General features: G+C 41.1%; 1 protein-coding gene across 1 annotated transcript in view; it reads right to left on the reverse strand.

Moving 5' to 3' along the window:
* Positions 1-27,177, reverse strand: part of tanc1b (tetratricopeptide repeat, ankyrin repeat and coiled-coil containing 1b) — a 128,998-nt gene extending 101,821 nt beyond the window's left edge. Inside the window, 2 exon segments of the mRNA XM_034694453.1 lie at positions 12,206-12,299; positions 27,068-27,177. Coding sequence (XP_034550344.1) covers positions 12,206-12,299; positions 27,068-27,136 — 163 coding nt within the window. The 5' untranslated portion in view covers positions 27,137-27,177.
* Between the last annotated feature and the right edge of the window lie 735 nt (positions 27,178-27,912).

The following is a 27,912-nucleotide window of genomic DNA, read 5'->3' on the forward strand; positions in this document are numbered from 1 at the left end:
TAAGTCTGCATAGAGAGATGGCAATAGATGAGAAAAACAGACTTGGAAATATATCAAAGTCAACCAGACAGAAGGTAGGCAATGGACAGCTAGTACTCTGTGTTTCTGAGAGCTTCCTCTGGGTCTTCTGCACAAAGAAGCAACACTTAACTGGCTAATTTTGATCACAGACAAAGGATGTTCAAGGTATGAAAGCAAAACGGAAGAGAGACAGAAGGAATGTGTCTGCCCAGCTCAGGCAGGTCACGCTGTAATTAGAACAACCAGTGGCCTGCTGACCTCTCCAGCCAATGAAACGCCAAAACAGCCACTATCGTCCCTTCAAAGTGTATCTCAAGCAGCCTGGCATGTTGGCTGATAAACTGTTTTTCCTCCTCTTTGAAGTATCAAGAGCAACTATTTTCTCATGGAAAGGGGGGTTGGGATAAAGGGGGGCTATCACTGATGTGTTGCTGTGCTGTAGATGACATTACCCCCTGCGTCCACAGAGTCCGCATGTATTTGTTTGGCTTCTTGTCTGTTGCTGTGCAGACATTTCCAAGGTCAGAGGCACAATCGATGCTGAGTGTACAAGAGCCAAACTAGGGTAATGGAGAGTGGTCGTTGGCTGCTATGGCAGACAGGAGGGCCTCTTGGAACCATTCTCCAAAATCTTCCCTATCAGAAGCCACTGGACAGAAGCAGCAGGAACAGATTTGACCGTTATCTTGTCTGTTCAGCTCTTATTCATTTGTCATTAGTTGGATGTCACTTAAACAGAACTATGGGTAGCCAAATACAATCTAAATGTAAGCAAGATGCATGTTATGCTTAGGGATGCACCGATACCGATACTAGCCGATCCGATCCCGGTATTGATTTAACAATCTCTATTCCTTCATGTGAGGATAGAATCATGTTTTGGCAACTTCAGGCTTTTCTGACTTAGTAAACCAAAATAAAGTAAACATTTTTAAACTGACAGTATCACTATTCAAGAGACTACAAATGTGTACCAGCAGTCTGGTGGGTTAATCTTCATAACCAATAGATATTGTAAACACAGAAAAGCATAGAACTGAGATGAATAGATCTGCCATATGGATCGGCACTATATATTGGCCCCTTGTCACCGATATCCAATCTAGCCTTTTGAGTCTGATCTAGATGATATCCAATACCAGGATCGGATCGGTGCATACCTAGTTATGCTAACAACTTCGAAGGGAACTTGCAATATGTGCAAGTACAAGCTAATGCACGTTCAAGTTAACTTTGCAAGATTCCAAAATTTTATTTCAAAGCGTTTCAAACAGGTCTCGAATCATCCAACCTGATTTCAACCGAAGAGGGAAACAAGTCAGACAAGCAGAGATTTGAAGATGGGATTAAAAGTTGGTGTAATGTTGGCGCACAACTCACTTACCGGCGACATCCATCAATGAAAATCGGAATAGGAATATGGCATCAAGCATGAGTACGATTAAAGCAGCTTAAAAGATGAGAAAGATGTGAAAGTTATCACTGGCTGACATATTTATTACAGCCTCTATGTCATCTTGAAATCATATGTGGTGGTGAGTTACTAAAAAGGGAAATTGCTGAAATGAACATGGCAGGCTAAAAGAAGAGGTGAAATGAAATGGGGATTGGAATCTTCACAACTGTGTATGGGATGTAATACTGATTTAAAGTGGGTCTTGCAGAATGAATTTGAGACATGACTTTTATTACTCTGTATTCAAGTTACAAACTCACAACTTGTAATGCAACTGGCTTCAAAGTGGTTGCTGCCTTAGTCTTGTTTTTAAAATGTGAAATATTTATGTGTTTTCTAATGACATGTCAAGAAATGAAAAGTGGGACAACATAAGGTTCCCAAAAAGTCCCCATAGCATCAATGTAAATCTGGATGATTAGCTGAAGCACCATTTAAGGATTGTATCAGTACATTTTGGCAACCATGTCTATTTAGAGCCTTGGCATATGATCAGGAAATCATGAGCTTCATAAGGCGTTTTTCAACCGCAGGAACTTTACCCCGGAACTAGGGACTTTACCCCTGAACTACATGCGTTTCAACCAGAGGAACCAGGGTCTAAGTTTAGTTCAGGGGTAGATGATCATCCCCCTGAAAAGCCCCTGCTTTGGGGGTAGTACTTTTCAAATATCCTGGGACTTTCAGCTGAACATAACGGTGTTTGTGGAGTTTACACAGTTGTTGAAACACAGAGGGAGTTCCTGTGAATGCATACTAAGCAAGACTAAGATTATTAAGATTTCAAAAATATTCTCTGTACTTTTTTTCTCCATACGTCACTGGCCTGATTTGCACAATCTACCTGGGACTTCAGCCCGCGGTCGAAACGCAGACAACAATGGGGGGAGAGGAACCTTTTAGTTTGGGGTAAAGTAGTTCTGGGGGCTAAAAGACCCCAGAACTCTTGGTCGAAATGTACCTATAGCCTTTCATCTTACATGTCCTTAGTCATGTGATGAAAAATTGAAATGTAACCGAAGAGCCTAGTGTTTGTTGTAGAAGTCTCTGCAAACAGAAAACAGTGAGACTGTCCGAGCAGGTTCACAGCTTTCTCCAAGAGCCCTTATTTTGCTTTGCACAGAGGGAGAGACGGTGTGTGTCTAATGTGGATACACCTGAGGTCTGTAGGCGTATGTGTGTGTTTGTGAATGTGTGTATTCGTACATGAATGAGTGTGTGTGTGTATGTATGTGTGTGTGTGTGTGTTAGCGAAAGATGTGGTTTGAGCTACGCCCTGCTAATGGTTGCCTGCTGGCTGCATAGTGCTTTGATAGTCGTGTAGGTCTGCACACTCAATGGTCCTCTTTGTAGATCAGGTGCATTCTTTTCTCCACCATTTTCAACCCTGTGATGACTGTCTGGACATGGAGATCTAGACAAACATGTCTGGGAGCTGAAACAGCAAACATGAGCCAAAAAGCCTCTTCACAGTTCTCTTTTAATTAACATGACCAGAAGAGCACTAGATGGTAACATAAGTAGAACATTTGTTTTGTTCTTATGTGAAAGCTACAGATGTGTTTGTCCCAGAATTTTGAGACTTGAAGGCTCAAATGTGAAACTACCCAAACTCAAAGCTGCATGAGTTTTTTTCAGAATAAAGTGTTTTCCAAAAGGAAAACCATGAGCTGATGATAAAGGAGTCAGTGGTTCTGGTCTGAACACTAGTTATTATGGTTAATCAAAGGATGTCAATAATGTCTCTTGAGGTTGCTTGCCTCTCTCTCTGTTTCTCAATGTGTGTGTGTGTGTGTGTGTGTGTGTGTGTGTGTGTGTGTGTGTGTGTGTGTGTGTGTGTGTGTGTGTGTGTGTGTGTGTGTGTGTGTGTGTGTGTGGCATAACATGGAGTCTGTCTTCCTGTCCTGTACAGGTCACACACCGCATGTAATCTGTGGTCTAGACATCCTGCGGTCGACTGTGTGCATCTTGTTTGTCTGTCAGTCTCCGTTCAGCTCTCTAAAGTTTGAAGGAATCCCAGAGAAATGTAGGAAAATAACTATTATTCATTCTAAGTTATCATATTTCTGTATCACAGTATCACGGACTTTAGTTTTCCTGTGCTGTTTTAAGCAAACAACGGTTTTAATCGAGACCGACACCAGCACTATATCTTGCAGTGCTTCTTCACCTGGAGCTCTCGCTCAACCTTGATTTAAGAGCAGCTCTCCTAATAAAAGAAAAAGTTAAAAACTTCCACCCACATTGGAAGAAAACTATGAGGGAGTTTTCTTTGAGTTCCCTTACAAGCCACAGGACAAGGAGGGAGCGTGTCTCAAAATGGCTGCGGTAGATATGGCTTTGGAGGAGGCTGCCACCCAGCTGTTGGTGGAGAAGAAGCAGGCTAACATCGGCACTTTGACACTGGAACCTGTGGGCAGACTGTGTACTGAGCTGTGTTTGTAAATGTCTGTGAGGTGAGGTGAAGGTCGGCCACCTTGTATATGTAAATGTAGGTAAGAGGGTTCACTGTGATCATGATGAACCTGGTTTGGTGTTTTCTCTACTGTGATGTTGGAAGAATGCGCCTGACCGACGAATGCCACACACCTTAGAGGAGGAAAAAAAGAGCTTGGAAAGAAATCTGTGCAGCCCGTATTGGTAACATGGAGCACTTCCTTTGCCAGCTAGATGGCTATAAGTGTTCTGAAGCCAAAGTGGTTGGCATACATTTAAAAGATCAAATAAGGAGAGGAACATGTAGGGTTAAAGCAAGCCTGTAGAGTTTTTGGTATTTAAAGCTTGTTTTTCTGTTTGAACAAATAACTGCTAAACCACCTGTGGTTATTGTTTATTGAAGGAAGTCTCCCCATAACAGTAAAAATTCCTCTTCGCAAACCCCTGAGGGCATCTGAAAGAGAAAGAATACAGACAACAGAGAAGGAATCCCTGCAATGTCAGCTGCAATTTTACTGAATCACAACAGAAAGGGAAACACGGCACAGACAACAGATGAAAGATTACAGAAATCAATGCTGCAATCTCTGCATTGTCTGCTGCTCTGTTCTTCCAAACTAAAGCACAGAAACAACAAAATAGTGAAAAAGACTGCTTCAAAATTATAAGCAGCTTTATCACCACCTCACTGACAGGCACCGACAAAACTTAGGATTACAAACTTCAGAAAGGAAGTATTTATTATGAGGCTATCGTATCCCCCTGAAGGAAATCCAGCACGTAATGTTAACCTATGACCTCTATCATCCTTGTGGTGCTTTAGTTTTTCAAGCTCCATATGAAATCCTACAAAATCCTACCAAAAAAAAGTCCGGCTTTGTAACCAATTTGCTGTTGTCTAACCCCTAGTAACAAATCACTGCTTCATGTCAAAACACCCAGGAACTCACAGAAACTGCAGAGACGGCATGTACCAGTCACCGCCACAGCTGAGGCAACAGCATGCGGTGCTTAATAGCCTCTCTCTCACACACACTTAAACACACACCATTAGTTTGTGTATGTATCCTCTACCTCGTGAACACTCCCCTTCATCTTTTACTTATCCTCCTGAAATCTAAATGAGGTTGCTTCTAAATTAAAAATGCCATTAAAGATTTAACATTTCTGCAAGGCAGCAAAGTAGTACGTTGAACATCTTTGTCTAGAGCGGCTTATCCTCAGTTGTTTCTCATTATTTTAAATTGTCATAAGAAAAAAGCACCCTCGACGAAGTAGAGTGGCCTCATGCTCACTTTTAAGAGGCAAGATATAGTGAATTTGAAAAAAAAAGTAGGTATGTCTCATTTTAGTGGGGCTTTGTGGTGCAACTGCAGTACTGTTCAATATACAGATAATGTACTCCTCTTCTTCTTCGTAATTAGTAGGGTTGCAAAGGGTTGGAAAATTTCCATGGGAAGTTAAACTGGGGAATTTTGGAAATATTCCAAATTGGAAATTAAGGGAATTTATGAGAGTTAATCAGAATTTATGGTAATTAACTGGGAATTGAGAGTAATTCAATGGAAAGGTATCATATGCCAGCATAAATATTTGTTTTATTATAAGCAGACATCCATCCAAAATAATACAATTAAAACAGTTGTATTTGTAAGTAGAACTTTATCAGTGTTAAATATTTTATGGAACAATCAATTATTTCATTAAGACCAAAACATGAATGTTGAGTTAAATATTACTCATCCCCCTGACCCAAACCATTCAAAAATTTACAAAAAATACAATCCCTACAAAGTCCCATTTAAAATGTTCAATGAAAAGAGCCGCTTTCCCTACAACAAAGTCCCATTCAACAAATAATAAGTGCATGTAGGGGGCGTGGTCTCTATAGCCCTACCGTCAGAAGTGTGCTATGTGCATGATATTCAACTGTTGTTTTAGTCAGGATTATGCTTAAAAAAAAAAATCCCCAACTATATTTAAGTTCCCTATTAAGAGCCAACTTTCAATTTAGTAAATTCCTGGTTTATTCCTGTTAATTCCCATGGAAAGTTTCCATTCTTTGACAGTTCTGGTTTCATTTCGACATTTCTGTCCATAAAGGACACTTATTGTCCCTTTGAATACAGCCTGGGAAATTAAAGCTGGTCAGTTTGATTGACCCCCATTTGCTGTGCGGGCCATCAACAAGGGGGCTGCTGCCTCCCATCCAGCCAGGTGCACAAGTAGCTTCTGTCTCCCTCACTGCCAAACAAAACTGAGAGAACTCCCTGCCAACTGGAGATGGTTGCATATCTGTTTGTGTGTACATGGCTTGTGTGTGTGTGTGTGTGTGTGTGTGTGTGTGTGTGTGTGTGTGTGTGTGTGTGTGTGTGTGTGTGTGTGTGTGTGTGTGTGTGTGTGTGTGTGTGTGTGTGTTGGGGGTTGCAGGAATAAACAGCTGAAACCGTTATCAGCCACAAAGAGTGCGCGGCAAAGCGTGCTACTGTGATTAACACTGCGTCACCCACAACAGACGGACAACTGTCGTGCAGCTGCCTCAACGAGTGGTTAGCCCAAGCTGGTGGGCCCTCAGAGGCACATGCAGTCACACGCTTAGCAATTAAAGCAGAGGCAAAAAATGCTGGTTCTCTGGGTCACATAATGAACAGGGTTGACAACACTCCCAGGGCTACAGCAACGGACACAACAGAACACTTTCATTTGTTTGAGTTTATGAGATTCAGCCATGAGGCCTCAGAGAAGTGAAAAAAAAGAAGCAGCCTGCAGATCACTTAAGCTAAAAAGTGAATTTAATATTGGTGGGAAAATGTAGGCTTTTTCTCAAGTGTTTCCAAGGGATATTCAGGGCTTCGAGTTTAGATTTACTTGCCCCAGAAAGCTTTAACCTAGCCAGAAACTAGACATTCATGGGATTAGCCTGTGATCAAGTTAAGCCCCATGCACTTCTTCAGGCTGGCAAGAAGAACCAATTGATGACAAGTGACTTTATTATGGGCACTGTGGACTGGCATCACCCTATGTGCCTCAACGCTCTTTCTGCAAAGGCCTTCTTGTTGAAATGAGAATAAGAGTGACATTTCAAAAGAAATTAAGAGGTGTCCAAGTACCTCTGTGTATGCACAAGGAGGAGGAAAATCACTGCAATGCACAGGGTATCGTCTGTTTGGAATTACTATTGGCTTCTATATCAACAGAGCTGCAGAAGGATGTTTGCATCGGGAGAAAGACAGGAAGCAACATATCCTCACATGGGACTATCCCAAAACAATTCTACAACCCTTAGAAGAAGTAATTTGTTTTGCAGTGAACTACAAAGCAGACACTGCTGTGATTTAATGGGAAGTCATAGGTGAAACTCGCAGTAAACTCCAAGAGGGGCCTCTATCCTCAAAGAGAGCACCAATTAAAACTCGGTTTGATTCTTTACAATATAATCATCTTCTTGTGCCTTGGGGTCCAAAATCTATTAACTCCAGTGAGGCCTGCCTGCAATGTAACCTTTCTCAGAGAATGCTGACATCAAAGGCAGCAGGCCACAGCAAACTTGCATCCCCACTTGTGGAATGGCGGACCATAAAAAAAAAGAGACTACTTAAAAGGGATTAAAAGGACCAATTCCACACAGATTCCTTGCAGATTGAGTCTAGAAGTCAAGAGGAGGAGGAGGAGGAGGAGGAGGAGGAGGAGGAGGAGGAGGAGGAGGAAGGATCTAGGAGGAACACATGATGGAGAGACTAAATTAGCAAGCTGTGTGTTTTTTTGTGGTCTTGGCATTGGGGAGATCCCAGAGGAGAGCTAATGACTGTAGCGGTATCTGGCATGGGGGCCAAGTTTCCTTGACTGCTTTAAAGTTGCCTCCAGTCCATAGCCACCATGTCATGAGCAACATATGCTGAGCTATCTTGCAATTATACCATTATCAAGGTCCTCCTCCGCTGATTTCCATTATATGTTGCTGAGCAGACTTTAGAGGAACTTTGTCTTTCGGGTCCGTCTGAAGGATGGAAAGTCTGCACAGCATGACTTCGATGAAAAATAGCCAACAATATGGGATTTTTGGGACTGAAATTCATTTTGGAGAGAAAAAAATCTGTGAGTCTGAGCTTGAGTGTGAATAGAGCTTTTTATAGACTGTTCAGCATTATGATATGCACAGGAACTCAGGAGGCTAATTTCTTAAACAAATAACAGCTTGTTGGCATAATATCTAAATGATCCCAAACACTGATGTCTTTCTGTGTCCTGTAAAAAGTGTGTTCACACTTACAAGTATCTGAAAACATTTAAAGAACTCCATTACTAACACATTAGCAGTTACCAAAGACTGTATAAATAATGGACGTAGTATCCCTGACATCACCCATCTGTTCCTGAGCGCTGTTTAGAAGCCAATCGTCGGTGGGAGGCATATTGGTAATGCTGAATGCAACCTAACTGCTGGAGAGTGAGTGTGAGGTAAAGAGGTGGGCTTCGAGCCTCCTAGCCAACAGCTACAGTGTTCCCACCTGTCAATCAAGTCAGTCATGTCCTTAAATGGGCAAAACTCATAATCTTAGTCGGGTTAGAAAAAAAGTCACCATCCCGTGCAGTGTGTGCCGATTGAGAAATGAGCTATTCAGACCGAATCCCGTTTTTTTAACCAGGCTGTAAACATGTTTATTAATGCTGCAAAGATCGTCTTTTTTGAATTGGTGTCTATGTGGTTTCCGGTGTTTCTGCAGCCAGCCTCAAGTGGATTCTCGATGAACTGCAGTTGTAACACTTCTGCATGGGCTTCATATTTTGAGACCATAGGTTGCCGCTTGGCAGTTACTGATCCAATGAAACTGACCACTTAACACACTAGTCCAGCTCTATGAGTGCAAACAGGACTTTAAGAAACAATTACGTGTTACAGTTTAATTTAACACATTACAAAATCCACTAAAAATAAAAGATACATAAAAGCACTAACTGTTGGAAATATGAGAAAATACCAAGCCTTAAACTGATGCTGTACCTGCTAAATTAAAAAAAGAAAGGGAAACATATAGAGGCAAGGATATAAAAAAAAACCTCTCTTGTACCAGGCATTTCATTTTAAAACAACTTTCTCTCCCAAACCATTTGGGATCCAAATTAAATCTTCTTTCAAGCCTTGCAGAAGGTGAAGTGAATATTTCATGTGCAATATGGAACTATCTTGTCTCAGAGACTGTTAACTGCACTGCAGTGTACCCAATTTGATTAACACGGGCCTCTATCTGTTATACAAACCACATTTAGGAGCCCAGTAAGGACCTGAATTTACAGAAGAATTGTCCTCCTCAAGGACAATTGACAAGTAAACACAGGGTGGTATGACAAGGAAATGTAACACATCCATTGACATAGCTACCTGTAATGACATTCTCAATTAAACTGTATTCCTGACTTAAACACTAACCATATGTAGCTCTTCACAACAAGATCTTGTGAAGAATATTATCAACATGTTAACTATTACAAGTTATTTGCCAATGATCTGAACTTTTCATAAAGTCTGACCTTAAAAGCCATTGGGGCCTGAGAATAAAAAGAAATTCAGTTGAAAATGTTCCCCCATGTAGGAACAACAGAGGCGCAAAGTGACCACTGCTAGCTGTTGTACCTCTGTGACCTCTCATCTGTCCTAAGAGCCCTAAACAACAGATAGGAGTGGCCAGATTTTATTGTCCCAGCATGAGAAAGGGAGACAGAGCTGCTTAGCTTGATGGATGGTGTCCAACTGGGAGAGTAAGGCTGGGATAAAGGAGCTGTATCCCGCCATAAAACTCTGCTGCTCCCAGACTTCACGTACGCAGAAATCTCCTGTGTTTAAGTGTACCGTATATGTGTGTATTGGGTGAGGATGTGCAACTGTTATCAGAGTGATTCATACATGTAAGACAGGTTACAGCAGCTTGATAGAAAACAATACCAGCTGCCCCCCTCCTCCCTCTGTAATGTACCGGAGAGCAATAAATGTGAATGATGCCTTTACTTTTAGCGCCGACTATTGAGTGAAACAATCACGTCAGACATAGACAGAAAGAGCGGGGCTATGAGACATGTACCTACTGTCTACAGTGACTAAACCAAACTACCTGTAAAAACCAGTCCCTGAGGTGGTAAATCAAGTCCAGGCTGGTAGATGCACTGTAAGCATAAATGGCTATTTGCTTCGTCAAGACAGATCATTTGAGGGGGGCCGGTGTATGAACAAGAGAAGAGTCAACAATGAATTACTGAGAGTGACTCATGTTTGGTCATGTTTGGGAAAAAAAACTTCAGATCTCAAAAAAGGAAAAGAAAACATCTGTTATGACACAATGGCTGGGTTGTCTCCACAGTCAGAACCTAGTTAAAACAGATTTAGAAGTTTCAGTGTGCCAATGCTCATATGAACCGTGAATGATTTTTGAGACGCAGTGAGCCAGTGCAGGCTGGGGCTACGTCTATTTTGGAGTACAGCATGCAAGATTACACAGTTGTGACTTTCTCCACATCATCCCTAGATGGACTGAGCCTGCCCTTAAGTGATGCATTGTGGATCATTTATATACAACAGCATTGTAAAACTCTATATTTAACAAAATGTTCAATAACTTTTCCATGAATATTTTTGTATAATTCAAGTTCTATCGGAGGTACAGGAAATGTGCTTTTAGTCTTAAACAAACTAAATATTAGAATATGTCATCTTAAAATGAACACTACCACACACAGCAGCCCCCACACAACCTGCCTTCAGCATTGTTGTTTTTTAGTTTTGTTTTGAGTAGGGATAGGCCGATTATCGACCAGGCCGATTATCGACCAGGCCGATTATCGACCAGGCCGATTATCGACCAGGCCGATTATCGACCAGGCCGATTATCGACCAGGCCGATTATCAGCATTTTGACGCATATCGGCATTAGCCTTTTTTTAAAATCCGACGGCCGATAAGAGATCATTTTAAAACTGGGTTGTTTTAGCCCTGATGCAGCCACGCCTCTCTGTCTAGTGTCACTACACCCTCTGATTGGTTTCATGCAGAGCCACGGCACGGGCAACAGCCAATCAGAAACTGCAGGGAGAAATGGAACGCAAGCTAGGCGGTGACGGTGTCATTTCTGCTACGTGATTTAGGGATTTTTTAAAAGATTCCATTCCAAGCACTCACTTCTGTTTAGGTGTACGCTCCACTTGGATTTGCCGCCGGAAAGTCAGTTCGTTTTCGCACAGCCGCAACACAGACGTGCTCTTCCGCCTGCAGCAGTTACAGCTCCAAATATCGGTTATCGGCCTCCTTGACTACTAATAATTGGTATCAGACCTGAAAAAAACATATCGGTCTATCTCTAGTTTTGAGTAAACAACCTAACTTGAACTGTGTTTACTTTATTCCTTTCATGAAATCATGTTTACGAGCTCTTACTGCAGGTATTTACTTGTGTCAGTCAATAAGAACCACATACTTTACCTCACAGACAGAGCCGCAAACATTAAATCATTCATTGTGTATAACTGCAAACCACAGCTTGATAAGATGTTTCGAATGTTCACTTGAGACTTACCGTGGCTTATCCGCTTTTATCTAGAGTTGTTACAATACCAGAATTTTCAAAAATTTGATACGAGACCAATAAAAGCCAAATTATATGGATGGAGAATGACTTTAAGTATCTTAATATTGTCTTTATCCTGCAGTTCTTACATGTTACTGAGCAAGGTGTCAATAGAGGCGCTTTGAAAAATGTCCCAAGCAGTGTTAATTTCGTTAACGAAATTATGACGATAAATGTTTTTCAACTGACTGTCTGTCCAGTGCGCCTGTCACTGCAGGTACATTCAGGGACCATCATAAATGTGCAATACAGCCCTTTCATGTCATTTTTCTTTGAATCAAGATAATCTAAATACAGTCACAGCAATCACATCAAGAATGTTTTCTTTTAATTTTTTTGTAGGGACAGGATGAATCATTTAACTTAGATATTACAAATGTTGACGATTTTAACACTTAGTAGTCATCTTTGTCGACTAAAACTAGACTAAGACTATAAAGGGCTGAAAAGACTAAAATGTGACTAAAACTAACAGGCTTTTTTGTCTAAAGACTAAGACTAAATCTGAAAATAGCCACTAAAATTAACACTGGTCCCAAGTCAGAATAAGATGATCAGAAGTGTTTGCACATCTGCCTCTGAAACACAGTTTGTGTATAAGTCTCTGGGGTATGACGGTATTTGTTTCCTGAAACCTAGCATGCTTGGGGGGGGGGTTTTATCTGGATCTCTTACATACCTGAATCTTTCTTACTCCCCTTTCCTCCATCTCTGTTCTTCTTTAGCACTGCCTTAAACATGGTAACAATCTTGGAGTCCTCCCTGTAGGGCCCCTAGGACAGAAAAAAATAACAAATTCAGTCACTCAGAGCCACAACAAAAGAGCAGAAATGCATCGATTGCCGGTCATATAAAACCATTGAAATTAGTCATCAACACAAGCAGGGCAGTTTCTATTCATAGGACAGGACAGAGGCCATTTCCTCTGTTCACCTGGAAAAAGAACTGCTCAAACACATGCATGTTGTTTTTTTTAACGCAGAACTATCCAAACAATACAAAATGTCCTCGAAAACCTAACATAGCAATAGCAAAACAGAGTACATCCGCATTTCATACTGCTTAGCTGGCACCCGCCTGAGAGCTTTCCCACAGCACTCCCAATCCTGCAGGTCATCAGTGGAGGGGTGCATGGAAAGAATGCTTCAATATTTAAACAGAAAAGGACAAGTTCTGCTATCTTGTTATGCAGGAAAACACTCGGTCAAATGCCCTGAATTCCACATGTAATTGATGCTATAAGGATGAACTTGGGCGCCTGCAAAGTTGCTTTCTGTGCTTTCCGCCGAGACAGTGTGCATTTTAGAATCCTCAGAGCTAAGCAGTGTAACACCAACTCAGGGTCCAAGCTGCAGATTCTTGGATGTGCTTGTTTACTTTGGAATTATTTATAGTCTTATGTTGTTGGACATTGGTGAAAACCTACATGACTAAACACAGCAGTGTGGGATTTTGGGTTTCTAACCCTCTGAACACAGTATAGGTTCCTACAGGGTAAGCTACTGTATTATTAGCAGCAGAGCAATCTTTCCAATGAAGAGAAAAGAATAGTTTCAACCAAATAAGGGTATGCTGTCTGCAAACAAAACACACAGTCCTTGCAGATGCCAGACTTTATATATCTAGGTTCTCTTACTGCTGCTGTTAAGACAGGCTATCGATCTGCCTCATCTCATTTCATCCTTTATGGTGTCAGAGAAAACAGTGAGGCAGAGCTCACTGAATCAGTTAGGTGAAGTGGAGGCATGGGGGAAATCCCCGATGAGCCTTGCACCTTAAGTTGGCCTTGGCTGGTCCAAAAATCTTTGAAATATTCTTGGGGTTTCACTCAAACAAACGCAACTATAGATCATGTTTTGAAATGCAGTTTCAAGGTAGCACAGAAACCTGCAGCTGTGTTCATTCCAAAGCAGACAGAGAAAAAAAAACACAGATGAAATCCGGCAGATGCAACCCAGCGTCCTTTCTCTTGAAATAAATGCACAGTTGTAGCATCTTCGGTGGAATAATTGGTTTCACGGGGAGAAAACAAATACCAAACTTAGCCACTAACACAATCGGATTAGAGAGATTAGGTACTTTCACGTTGCTGCCTCTTTCAAGCAGCAGCTTGTCTCTAAAATGAAAGCTGCTCAAAAAGTTAAGTGCCTTGATTTTGCCTGTAAGTCACTTGATCTTGTATAACATCGATGATTCTTTAGAGTTCTTACTAAACCAAGTGTTTTCTTTTTTTTGATCCATATCTCTTGCACTAGTTATCACCAACAAGCAGGTATCTAGTCAATCAGTGTAACAGAGCTGTGTCGTATGTTATTTTATGATACATTGAAGTTGTTTATTCCCAGGTTAACATGATAAATGTTCACACGTTATTGAATTTGTATGTTCATCCCTCATGACGCACATCCTACAAGTTAGCTAGAAGTTATAGCCTCATGTTCAGATATTCTCTTCTTCTTTCAGGACAATTTAACAGTTAATTTAAGTTATCCTACCACTTGCACCAAATTTTGACCGAAGTCACCCACTTTGAAACATTCCTTCTTTGGATTTCAAAAAAACGTTGTAACTTCAGAACAGTGACCTTCTACATTGACTTCAGGAACCTGATGGCTCCCTATTATTTGTATATTATAGCTCTTCACGACCCATCCTTCTCTGTTTGTCTGCTGTAGTTCAAAACCAATTTCCTGTGGCCCTTGTTCTGCCAAGGACGACATTTATTTCTGAGTGATCCAGCATCAACAGTGTTTCTTTATCATACGAGCTAGGAGAAAAGTCTTCAGAACATTTGATAAAACAGAGGTACAGTACGGACATGTGCAGAGGAAATACAGACATCACCAACTTTAATAAGTGCTACTAATGTCTTTCACCTAATGGTATACTCAGACAAACAGACATCAAACTACCCCAATTCTTAGTAGGGATCCCGATCAGATTTTTAAAAATATTTGCTGATACTGAGTCCCTATCTGATACTTGTGTTTGCCTTGATAATAGATGCACAAGAGATAAGAGAGTTGAGGTGCACTGTTCTTTTTCTTTTAACAAAAAATAAGTAATGGTGCGTCTGCATTATGGCACGCTTAAATCTGAGGCTGCTCTGAACGCACCTCTCAAAAGACGGTGTGTGATTCAAGATGGCAGAATCCGGTTGCGAGACAGAGAACGTAAACTTTGGGAGTGACAGCAAGATCGAAACCCGCCCGGTTGCATGACACTAGCTACGGAGCGGCATGTTGGTATACAGAGAACGGCAGCTGCCGCTAGCCACAAGGTTGTTAGTTCTAGTATAACAGACTATCCTGTGTTTGGTTTATGATTACGCCTTTTTGAACCACATGTCCCTGGAGAGTTACCGTAGAGTGCGTATAGCATAGTTGATAATGGGATCTGGATTAACTAATTCTTAGTAAACTATATTGCTAACTAAATCCAACATTGCATGTTCTCAGACTGTTCCAGCATGCCACAGTACAGTGCAACAACTCTGGTTTAATGACGCCAACAAGTCACAGTGAGGTGAGATATCACTTCAAAATTTCTTACAATAAAAAGTTGAACCAGCCACTTGTACATTTATTAACCATATGGTATTACCATAGACTGTATAAAATATGGATGTAGTATCCGTGACGTCACCCATCTGTTCCTGAGCACTGTTTTGAAGCCAATCGTTGGCAGCAGCCATATTGGAAATGCAGAACTCAACCAGGCAGAGTGTGACGTAAAGAGGCGGGGTTTGAGCCTCCTAGCCAACCGCTATGTGTTCCCGTCCGGGAGTCAAGTCAGTCATGTCCTTATTTGGGCAAAAACTCGTAATCTTAATATCTTCTGAACCATTGTGTTAGAAAAAAATTCACCCTCCGCACAGTGTGTGCTGATAGAGAAAGGAGCTACGTAGAACCAAGCCGTTTTTTGAACCAGGCTGTAAACATGTTTATTAATGCTGCAAAGATCGTCTTCATTGAATTCGTGTCTATGTGGTTTCAAGTGGATACTCGATGAACTGCAGTTTATAACACTTCCGCATGGGCTTTATAGTTTGAGACTGGAGGTTGCCGCTTGGGTATTACCCTATTAAAGAATGTATGCATAATATAATCCAAAACTGGTACATTGCCGATAGATCACTTATATGAAAACTACAAATTTGTGGAAGAACAACCAATCAGATGGCAGACGAGAAATAATAAAACAAGGATTTTTTGAAAATAAGAGTGATCTATTCTGTGTTCTTATATTGTTCTTGTTATGAAAATACTGAAAGATTACAGGGAGGTCAGAAGTGCAAAACTGGAACTTGATCCATGTAAATCTCAAGAATGTGGTGTCTGAATCCCATCCTCGGGTGCTTAAGTATCTGACAACTAAAAACGAAAGCAAGTCAAGTGCCCGGTGTTTCACAGAAAGAAACACAACTCAGAACTGTTTCCCTCTGTTCTGTGTAGAGCTGTGTAAGTTCAGTATAACATAGACTAGTTATCTTAGCCAGAGGAAGTGCTGACTGCTGTGTGATGTGTGATGTGTGGGAGCTGGCTGCTCATCCTCACTGTAACAATAAACATCACTCAGGTTAACCCAAAGGAAATGAGAAACGCCCTCTCCAAACTCCAAAAGCCAACATGACAAATTCCTTCCACCTCCCCTCCTCCACCAAAATAACCAGACACACACTGTTAGTGCCAACTGTGAGAGTGAGTGAGACACTACCTATTACATCATTATCTACAGTCATCACTCTTAACCTGAGGAGGTATGACGACATGCGCCACTTTTAGCCCAAAGTGAGGGCAGTTGGCCTGAATACTACTTAAACGAAAGCCAAACATGAGGTGGTGTTGTCACTAGTTCTGACTTGCTGGTGAACTGGGGATCACATCATACAGTATATTGTCAACAAACCAAGAGAACAGAGACAGACACAAGCTAGCTTATAGTCAAAGATACAAATGATATCATTGAAGAGTTTTGGAGGTGCAGCAACAATGTAATCATAAGTCACCTGTGTACTGGCAAGAGGTGCGACTGTTAATAATTACTTGCTTCATATGAATAAGAAAGTATGGATGTGGAGTTCTGCGGGTGTTTCCTTTACACAGGAAGAAGAACAGATCTGTGTAGATTTTGTTCATCTCTAAATCTCCAGTTTTTACATCATACATTGATCACCCTTCAGGAGAGAAACCTTGGTTTCAGTTGACACTAGCTGGTGTTTGTTTTGGATGCTACACTGCATCTGACATCTGAAGCTAGCTTCACAAAAAGCAAATATGGTTATATAGTTAAAGCTGGGGTTGGTAGTCACGGAAAACTAGCATGAATTTAAATGTAGCATTTCCTCAGGACTCTGTATATCCCCTCCCCTCAGAGCTCTTCCAAAACGGCGCCCCCGCTCACATGCACGAGCGCCGCTGCTTTGCGACCATATGATCACGACTGATTCAAAACCGGTCCTCAGCACATCGTTTGCGTTTTGTTCTACGTTAACTCGTGTCTCACTAAGCGGGAGGATAACACCAAATCATTATAATAGTGAAAATTAAAAACACAAACAAACATGGCTATTGTTAGTACTCACAACTGTCATGCTTGCATTATCCAGTTGTACCGCTGACACGATATCAGGAGAAAAGCTATAGTATACATTTTCCGTAGGACTTACTAAATGTCATTACTTTTTTTGCTTGTCAGAGCCCCCGTGGTGAGAGGTTTTTAGACTCTGATCCGGACTACAGTCCTGAGTAAAGCACCTCATCGGGTCAGAGGGGACAGGCCCGAGGTTAAGCGAGAGGGGCAGTAAATAGAGGCAGGGGAAGCAGTGGCAGGGGACGGGGACTCGGAGTGAGCGCCAGGGAAATGTACACGCAGGAGGCGGGCAGAACAGCAGGACAGGATTTGATTGGTTTCATAAATTGGACCCTAATGACGGTGATTGGTTGGTGTTTTCCCAGGTTTACTCCGGTTGTAGATAGCGGCTTCTTTCCCTCTTTTTTAAGAACACATTATGTATTGATTGCCATCGGGACATAAAGATCATTGTAACCAGTACAACAAAAAGTGTATCTAAATCTGACTACCAACCCCAGATTTAAGTGGCAACTTTACTGATAGTGAGTATCAGTTTCATCTACTTGAGGCTAAGATTTCCTCTAAATTACAAGGTAACACAACAAGTTTCTCCCTGCAGAGACAAGACATTTTGCTCTAAGTATCTTCGGCAAGTCCTTACTATGAATGCATGATCTGAAATAGGCATGAGGATGATATGTGTTGATGCTGCCTTAATGTTTCGGCTGTTTCTTGGAAGTAGATTCCAAAGCAGAGGCAACGCAGTTGACTTCAAACACAGCTACGCTTAAGCTGTAGTGAGAACATAATTGTGACCTTTCTGAGAAAGTCTCCTCAGAGAGGAGCCATGGACTGCATGGTATGCAGCAAGACGGGCATCGAGATTCCTCAAGCCCTCAAAGTCAGGTCCATCCGAGTGCTTTTAAGCTCTGTTTAGATATCAGCCTCAAAGCATGGGGGCCTTACGAGGGGGCCTCTCAATATTAAAACAGAGCACTGAAAATCCCAGTGTCTCGCAGGTCTTTGTGGACACACACTGGCTGAATGGACCATGGAGACCCATAATGATCACAGCTGCTTTGTGCAAGGCAACCAAAGAATGAGCAGCAGCCCAAGAGAAACAGCTGAGTGTTGTTTCATAGTGCTGCTGCTTCTTTATTTACATCATGAAAAACAGGCTAGTAATTAAAAGTCCTCAACAGGCTTCAGATTCCCCAAAGCGTCTCAAGAAATAAACACCAGACCTTTTTGGTGCATTTGGGCACCATGCATGCTTCCTCGCTGCAAGCATTGTCCACAGTCTGGCGTATGTCAGCTGTATGACCTTCACACGTGGACTGTGTGGTACAGCTCAAGGCAACAATAAAAACAGCCTCCTGTCTCTGATTCAATGTAGAGACAGTTTCCTTTCACACAGAAGAAATTGGAAACCGAGGTGGTTAAGAGGTGCCTCAGGTTATCAACATGTATGTTTTTTCCAGGTCATTCCTGACTTGATAGAGTTCAAATCCACACAGGCTGTGAGGAAGAAAAGATCCTCACCTGCACAATGCTGGTGTGACATGTGGCTAATGGGGCCAACCAGCTATACCACAGTCACCTGAGAAGACGGCTATATATAGAGCGGGAATAAGATTGTTTGACCCAATTGCCTCCGACAGGGAAGCATTTCACATGCATTGGCGGTTGAGTTAGAACCTGTTTTGTTCTCTGTTTGGTGGCACACAATAGAGAGGGCACCCTTAAGCTCAGATCAGCTCCGCCACTCTTCCAGGATTGCAGTTTTTCCCACCCAATGAGTTCATGTCTCGTTTAAACGGCCTGCTAGCTTTCTTCCCCTTCTGATTCTACTCCAATGATCCCGCTCAGATTTCCACCTTGTTGTCATAGCAACATGGAAAGTCTTCCCATGTGCTGACCTTCAAGCTTATTTATCAAACACCGTCTAAGAAGTGATCGGATATTTTCAGATCCTCCTGTGAACTCCATAATTATCTGCTCTTTTGTTGTCCATTCACTGAGGGCAGGAAACAGGCCCGGCCTGGACGGCGAGTTCAAGTGGTCGATAAACAATGGGAAGTTAGCTAACAAAACTTTGAGGGAGGAAGTGTTGGGAGTAAGTATGGAGGACGGCACAGTCTCTGTGTCGGCCATTGTAAGCAAAGGTTGTTATTCACACTAACATAAGTGGAAGGGAAATAACAAAAGAATAGACATTTTATGTCACTAGTCTACCGGTTTGACTCAAGGGCTTCCCGCACTGACCTCCACCTAAAAGCCTGAAAGAAACAAACCCTCATCTCACAAAGAGCAAACACTGAAACACCTCAATAGTTATTCAGCTATAGTTAGGGTTGCAAAATTCCGGGAATTTTCAAAGTTGGAAACTTTCCATGGGAATAAACGAGAATAAACCAGGAATTTACTAAATTGAAGGTTGGCTCTTAATATGGAACTTAAATATAGTTGGGGAAAATATATTTTAGCAAAATCCTGACTAAAAAAACCAGATTTCATGTAAGTATTGTTAAATATCTATGCGATTCCTCAATCACATGCACATAGCACACTTCTTACGGTAGGGCTATTGAGACCACGCCCCCTACATGCACTTTTTATTTGCATGTTGAATGGAACTTTTTTGGAGGAAGAGTGGCTCTTTTCATTTAACATTTTGAATGGGAAATTTTTTAATGGATTGGGTCGGGGGGATGAGTAATATTTAACTCAACATTCATGTTTTTGTTCTTCATTGAAAGAATTGATTGTTCAAAAAAATATTTAACACTTGAAAAAGTTCTACTTTCAAATAAATCTGTTTTAATTGTATTATTTTGGATGGATGTCTGCTTATAACAAAACAAATATTTATGCTTGAATATGATACTTTTCCATTTATTACCCTCAATTCCCAGTTATTTCCCATTAATTCCCATAATTTCCAATTTTGAATATTTACAAAATTCCCCAGCTTAACTCCCCATGACAATTTACGGGAAACCCCTTTGCAACCCCAGCTATAGTTGCAAAAAAATATGCATTGAAAATGTTGCTTTTGAAGTTAAATGAACGCAGTTAAGTGTTCAGCTCAAGTGTTTCATTTTGAAGTAAACCTTTGAGTTCAAATTATCAGCATCTGTATGCAATACAAGGCATCTGGCAAGACGCCCACTGATGCTGTGGCTCTTGAAGAAAAATGAGACGGAGAAGAGAGCTCAAAGGAAGAGAAATCATCTCAAAACAATCAAATCCTAAAGTGACAAAAATCTTGCCACATGCCACATTCTGATTTCCTCACGTCAGAGGCTGCATGATTGTACTTTACTATTTCACAGCATTCAGTGATAAAAACTCCAACCACAACTACTGGGAGCTTATAAAAGTACCACTTTAGGAGCGGGGACATTTCACGGACCCCAATCACAGTCCAGGATCTGAACAGGGAACCTAGTTCCTCTAGTTTAAAAAAGATTGCTGCATCTACAAGAGTGTGCTTTAAGGCTAAAGAGAAGAAGAAGAATATCACCAATGGCTCTGGGGGGGAAACATATCTCTACAATATGTCTGATATATATCACATACTATATGTGAACATGATCTGCTCATTTGAGAGACTGTATGACATTTCATGGGAAGATTCTTCCAAATTAAAAGATGAAAAAAGAGGCTGGTACTCATTTTAAGACAGCTCGGATTATTGACCTTTACCTAGTGGGGATTTATACCGTCTCATCACAGACACAGGCAGATTTAAAGCTGCAGCTTGGGGCAAGGCCAGCTAGCTCTTTATTGGGGAGGCCTAAACACATGGCTCAGTGTGAAATTAAAAAGGATAACAAGTCTGATCTACTCATTACACTACCATGGGAAAACGCACTTTCATTTAGGAAAGACTGACTCCCCCTCTGAGCCCACTTGTCCTTGATCTTCTAATATGACTGATGAATAACTCCAGAGGCAGAACTACATGCTGGCTCAGCAGTGACAACAGGAAAACCTTTGTCTTATTTTATCCCAGCAGTGCTGCTCCAGAAGTGTCAAGGCATGTTTTAGAAGGAGATCATTGCTCTAAGTTTACAGTTACACCCTAGGCTCTGGAAACAGACTAAACCTGCGTTTAAATGTCAGAATAAACACTAGACTCTGAGCTCCACACAGATTAAAGCGTATCCCCTAAATTAATTCAGCTTGACGCAACAAAGTGTTACATTGATTTATGGATGAGTTATGGATGCCCTCCAAGCTTTCACAAAGCGGTTTTGCTGCTGTCAAATTACTCTGAAGTCTTTTCACAATAATTACACACCACCACGTACCCCCCCCCCCCCCCCCCCCCCCTTTTTTTTTGTCATCATCATCATCATCAGGCAGCAACAGTTCTAACTGCACGCTGAGTAACAACAATCATCTCATCAGAGCTACAGTCATTAACTCCTGCTATCACCGCTGATTAAACCTTATCACTCTATTACCAATTTGCTGAAGCAATCAAGTAAGTGTTAATGAACATCTGGAGCAAGAATAAATAAGGCCGGACCGCTGTTGCTTACACTCAGTTTGACATTTGCCTCCCAGTGAGCCTGGTATTTGATTACGGGTAAAACATTAACAAGTTGTGTTTAAAGTCTACAGGAAGTTCCTGCCAACACTTTGTCGGTCAGAGGGTCACATATAAATGACACAACATGTTGGATGATTTATAGATCTGCAGCAATATAGTTGATTTGTGTCAAAGAAAGATAATACCTATTGTAAGCAGGCATGTCAGGCAATGCATATTCAAGAGGGCTGCAAACCACAGAGCACTTTGCAGATAAGATGCCATTATCGCTTGTCAACTACAGGTTTATTCTTAGCCTGACACTCTATGGCTATACTTGGTGGGCAAATACAAATGTTATTAAGTGTTTGGAAGCAAAAGCTGAGGGAAATTAATAAAGGAAATGTGGTGGCCTTTTCATGTCATGACTAAAAACAGACGACTATTAGCCTCCACAAAAAGTATAGAATACTATATACTTGCTCACACATACCTATAATGCAGATACACATGGATAAATCCCATTGAGTGTACATCAAATATTCATTTCTATGACATGAAAAATTCTAGCTGAGTGAAATAATTGTAGGTCCCCCTACTGTTTCTATTGAGGACTTTAAAGGGCTGTTCCACTGGACTCTAAAAGTGCTTTCAGGCTTTAAGGGAAGAAACCACCCAGCCTTACCCCTAGGTTCCACAGGAAGCATGTGAATGTTCTGCCAGCGCCACATGTTCTGGAGCTGATCCGTGCCCACTCTAGTCAGTGCTTGTGTTTCCACCATAGACTGTATAAATAATGGACGTAGTATCTGTGACGTCACTCATCTGTTTCTGAAGCGCTGTTTTGAAGCCAAGCATCGGTGGGAGCCATATTGGATATGCTGAAGTCGACCTAACTGTTGTTGAGCTAGTGTGAGGTAAAGAGGCGGGCTTTGAGGATCCTGACCAACAGCTACATTGTTCCTGCCTGTCAATCAAGTCAGCTGTGCCTCTCATAATGGAAAACTCGTAATCTTAATATTTTCGAAATTGACGTGTTATGAAAAAATTCACCCCCCGTACAGTGTGTGCCAATCAAGAAATGAGCTCTCCAGACTACACTCTTCTTTTGTACCACGCTGTAAACATGTTTATTTCTGCTGGGAAGATCGGCTTTTTAAAATTTGTGTGTATGTGGTTTCAGGCACTTCTGGAGCCAGCCTCAAGCGGACACTCGAGGAACTGCAGTTTTTAACACTTCCTCAGTGGCTTCAATTCCCACTCTTCAAACATTCCTCCAGTGCTCCCTGTGAAAGCAACCACAGAACATTATTGACTAATGATGATACCATGATGGCATACTGGTATATCAGTTCTAATTTAAACTGAGACAAAGTAACAAACTGTTCTTTTTAGTACTTGTTGAATATGAGCCTCACATTCTAGTCCACAGACCCAGAAATAGAGATGTCTCAGTCCAGGTGGGGTTTTAATAAAGTGCTGTCACAGTCATACAGGGATTGGAGGGACTTTTCTGTAGCTGTCAAAGCTAAAATAATTCTACCGAAGAGGAAAGAACAGTCATTTTGCTTAATCATTTTGCAAGATCCACAAAGTAACTACAATATCAATGCCTCAACTTGGTCACAATTACAGAATACTACACTCCTGGTACATATGTATAGGGACTGATAGCTGCATCTCTGCCTTCCTCTGTCTGTATCTGGAGCTTTCAAAAAGGCTTGACAAAAATGTAAATCAGTAACAGCTGTTACCAAGATGCACTCCCCAAACACACACGTGCTTTAGATACACACATGTAGTCAAGTAAGAGCATTCGTTTGCACAGAGACCTTGACAACACACACACACTCACACACACATGCATGCTTACCTTGATTTTCAACAAAGCTACAGAAAATAATCGTGAGCGTCAGGGTGAATTCATGATTGGCACATAGTTACCGAGTGGCACCGCGAGAATTTAAGCCAATGAGGACGTGTTAAAAACTGCAGTTCCTCGAGTGTCCGCTTGAGGCTGGCTCCAGAAGTGCCGGAAACCACATACACACAAATTTTAAAGAGCCGATCTTTACAGCAGAAATAAACACGTTTACAGCCTGGAACAAAAGAAGAGTGTAGTCTGGAGAGCTCATTCCTTATCGGCACACACTGTACGGGAGGTGGATTTTATCAAAACACGGCAATTTCGAAGATTACAAATTTTCCATTATGAGAGGCACGGCTGACTTGATTGACAGGCGGGAAAACTGTAGCTGTTGGCTAGGAGGCTCAAAGCCCGCCTCCTTACCTCACAGTAACTTGACAGAAGTAAGGTTGACTTCAGCATTTCCAATATTGCTCCCGCCAATGATTGGCTTCAAAACAGCGCTTCAGAAACAGATGGGTGACCTCACGGATACTATGTCCATTATCTATAAAGTCTATGATAATTACACAGAAATGTTACGCTCAGACACCATTCAACATCATCACCAAACACAATGGTAACTCAATGTGTATGGCTGTCATTCTGTGATGAATAGGGCAATTAAACAATTACAGAAATTGTTATGAGTCTTCAAAAAACTTGAGCTCCAAGCTCTTAAAACTTTAACACCATTTAATGTTCGAACCAAAATGATGTATCCATCAGCTGATCTTATCAAACTGCTATGGCTCTGTCACAAATGAATATGGAGAATATGTTTTCACTTGTGAAGCTGGTAGTCAGCACCAGAGGTGGTTGGCAATGTATAAGATACTTCCATGAATACACTATTATACAGGAAGCAGCATCCTGTTACCTTGGCAAAATACAATCCCTGAAGAATTGATCAATTTTCCCTCCAGCTCAAAATCTCACTATATCAGCTGCTAGACATTCCAGAGTCCTGACTGTTAGCAGGAGTTCAGTTCTTTAGAGACCCTGAAGAGAGTAAGTGGAACATTTCAATGGTTTTAATATTCGTGGTCAGGCTTGGTTTTAGGTATCAAGTGTCCTAGATTCCCAAATCCCAACAACCCCACACTACAGCATTCAGGATTTGTTCAAGAGCCACTCTGGTTAAGCAGTAGGCAGACTAAGGGTCCCGAACCCAACAAAATCCTTAAAAATATGTCCTTCCGATTGGAACCATGTGCTTCACCCATGAGTGGCCCCTTTCAAAAGTACAAAATCATCAACTTCATCATCAACAACTCAGAGTGTGCTGTCTGTCAGGTCACTGGCTCTAATAACTTTCCCTCCTCAGCCATAACAATGTGACTCTGGTGCCAGCATCTGTTACTGGCCAACTGGCTGGGGACCATGGGAACCAAGCTCTGTAGAGACTGGGAGGCAGACCCTTGTGGCTCTTTCAATAAGACAAGTGCTCTGTAGTGCAAACATCTCATAACCCTGCAGTCGGTAGACAATTGGGGTAGCTCTAACCTTGGCAAAGAGGCATGCAAATCCATGGTAATAGTTCCATAATGAGCGTAAAATTGCCTGAAATGATGTTTGAAAGTTATTACTGACTGTCCCAAGGTTTACTTGCAGACACAATGAGTATAAGTAGCAGATCCTGTTCCACCTGTTGAGTTTAAAATGAAAATTTGGACATTGTATGAACAGCGGAACTGCCCTTGGAGCTACATTAAGACAAGCCCCTTGACACAGCAAACAGAAAATATTGTGGCAGATTCTGTCAAGGTAAAGCGCCAAGGGGTTATGAGCTTATACAGACTACAAATATTTGCACAGAGAGCACTCCAAATCGATGACTTCATGTTCACACAATGATCAAAGCTGCATCCTGACACTTACAAGCAATTTCTCAGAAGGAGAAAACAGAGCTTTGATTTTCAAACACCTGGCAGAGTTACAAGGGGAATCCTTCATTGGAATTATGCTGAAAACAGCAAAAGGCATATAAAGCCAGTGGTCAAAACATCAATGACTCAATCTATGTGGGTGGATGAGATTACAATCCTACTTTAGCCTTAAGCCTACAACTATATCTGGGTTGGGTTCTGGTTTTGAAAACCACCGAATCCAATCACAAAACTACAGACTAGCATTAGCATCAAACAAGACCACACAGTTATTGGAGAAGTAATGAAATATCTTGGAAAACATCTGCATCATACAGTCTGGAAGATGTTATTCTACAACTGTTAGATAGGTACTTATCTTTAAAATATATCTAGGACATTTTAAGAGCTACTGTAACACACATTTAAGCCTGGAATAAAACGCAGCTTTCATAACTCATTAAACTTTTTTAATTAAATTTGGTCCAAAACTTTGAACAAACCTATTTCATACCTGTTTTGTCGAGCCAAGAGCCAAAGATGTTTCAGTGGAAAACTAAGACATTAGTGAAATCGTCGCATTGACACACAAAACCCACCTTTGACAGCCATTTCATTTAGTTTTCTAACTTTGTATGAATAAAACTCTTCAGAAACCACCATTAAAACCGCCTAACAATTAATGTTTTAATGATAACTATCCATTAACCCAGGGGTTCCCAAACTTTTCAGCCCGTGACCCCCAAAATATAGGTGCCAAAGCCTTGTGACCCCCAATGTCCCTTGAAGTGATTTAATGTGGCTTCATTTAGCTGGTCTGCAGAAAATTAGGCTACCTATATGAGCATGTGGCTGTGTTTCCTGTGCTGTTATGAATTAACCTCCTGCTACTGATGCTTTTGATAATTAACTGTTCACTAATCCTAAACTTAGGAGTCATCTGGAAAAAAGAAAGGCAGAAAACTCATTACTTTCTATTTTCAAGGTTTTATTTCAAATTTAGCAACTAATTTTGTTGATATTTTTACTATAATGGGTAAAATTTACCATTTTTGGATAACTTTTGCCATTCAACTTTTTGTATTAAATTTTTTTCAGTATTTCTTTGTTCACCACAAGCTAACAAATTTTATGAGTAATACAAAACCAACAAAGAAGAATAAATAAATAAATACAAAATAAATACAATAATAATAAAGAAATAATAATAATTAACAGTACAAACAAAAAGGAAGATAAACATAAGAAAATAAGGTAAATAAACAAAAATAAATAATCATTTATTTTAGATAACTTAAAAAAAACACACTTTGGGAACCCCTGCATTAACACTTCCCTTGCCATGTATGACGACAACTTTGGGATTTTTTTTTTTTAAGAATGAAGGAAACTAAAGTACACTTAGAATAAAAAAGGGACACAGACACGATCAGCTCATTTAAAAATGTTTGAACATGTTCAGTTTGATTGAGTTTTTAGAGTTTACCTCAACTCAAACTAATCCTAACGGAGGACAAACACACCTGTATTAGTTGATTCAACTTTGCATCAGCCACGTTAAGCCACCACGTGAGTTTGCTGTCAATACAAACTTCTTAAAGTAGCTGTTACTAGAAGGGACAGAGAAACAACTCGAACAAAAAGTCTAAATACCTCCAACAAGTCTGAGATGAAACACACTGCTGTCAGTCCCGTTGGTTTTGACGGCTGCTCAATGGGCATGTCCCGACATTCCTCCCCACAAACTGCCACCAAACTCCGGAGCAATTTCACCTACTTTTCTGAACCGATAATCCGGAGCCTTCACGGTAACTACGTCGACACAAACAGCGTGTAGGTATTTCAAAAATCTTACCTGATAAATGTCATGGATATAAAGTACCACGAAAAGTTTTCCCAGTCTTCCAACAGCGTATCCCCACACAAACTCAGTCTCCACTTGATTCACCAAGGTAGGCTACAGGACGCCGGGCTCCTCCTCCTCCTCCTCCACGCATGAGGTCATCTGGAGGGAGGCTCACCAGCACAGGGAAGGAACCCAGGATAGGCAACCCGTCCTTCCTCCTCCTGTTTTCTCCTTTTCATCATGCGTAGTCTGTGCCAGGGTCTGTGCATGCTTCATGGTCGTGGCATGATGCAAGAGATGACTGTAAAAATGGAGAAATAAGATAAGAAATAAGGAATGTTAAAATCGTCTTCTATTTCATTACTACACCACCTGTTCAATGATTAATCCTGCAGGTTTAGAACAGTGCTTACAAGGAATTTCCTCACAATGAATGACAGTCTAACTAATAACTAACTTTCTCAAAACCAACTGTGTTTGTCATCCCAGTGATTAGTAGACTACCAGATCAGTTTTGGGGGTTTTACTTTGTTTTGTTTTGAAAGGGGTAGGGGAGTTTAAATATTTGGGTCTAAATAGCTGACTAAAATCAACCTGTTCAAAGAGGCATCCTCCTAGCTTTTCTTTAAAAGGCATAAACCCCCTGTTCATT

Source organism: Notolabrus celidotus, chromosome 10 (assembly GCF_009762535.1).
Source record: "Notolabrus celidotus isolate fNotCel1 chromosome 10, fNotCel1.pri, whole genome shotgun sequence".
Classification (NCBI taxonomy): domain Eukaryota; kingdom Metazoa; phylum Chordata; class Actinopteri; order Labriformes; family Labridae; genus Notolabrus; species Notolabrus celidotus.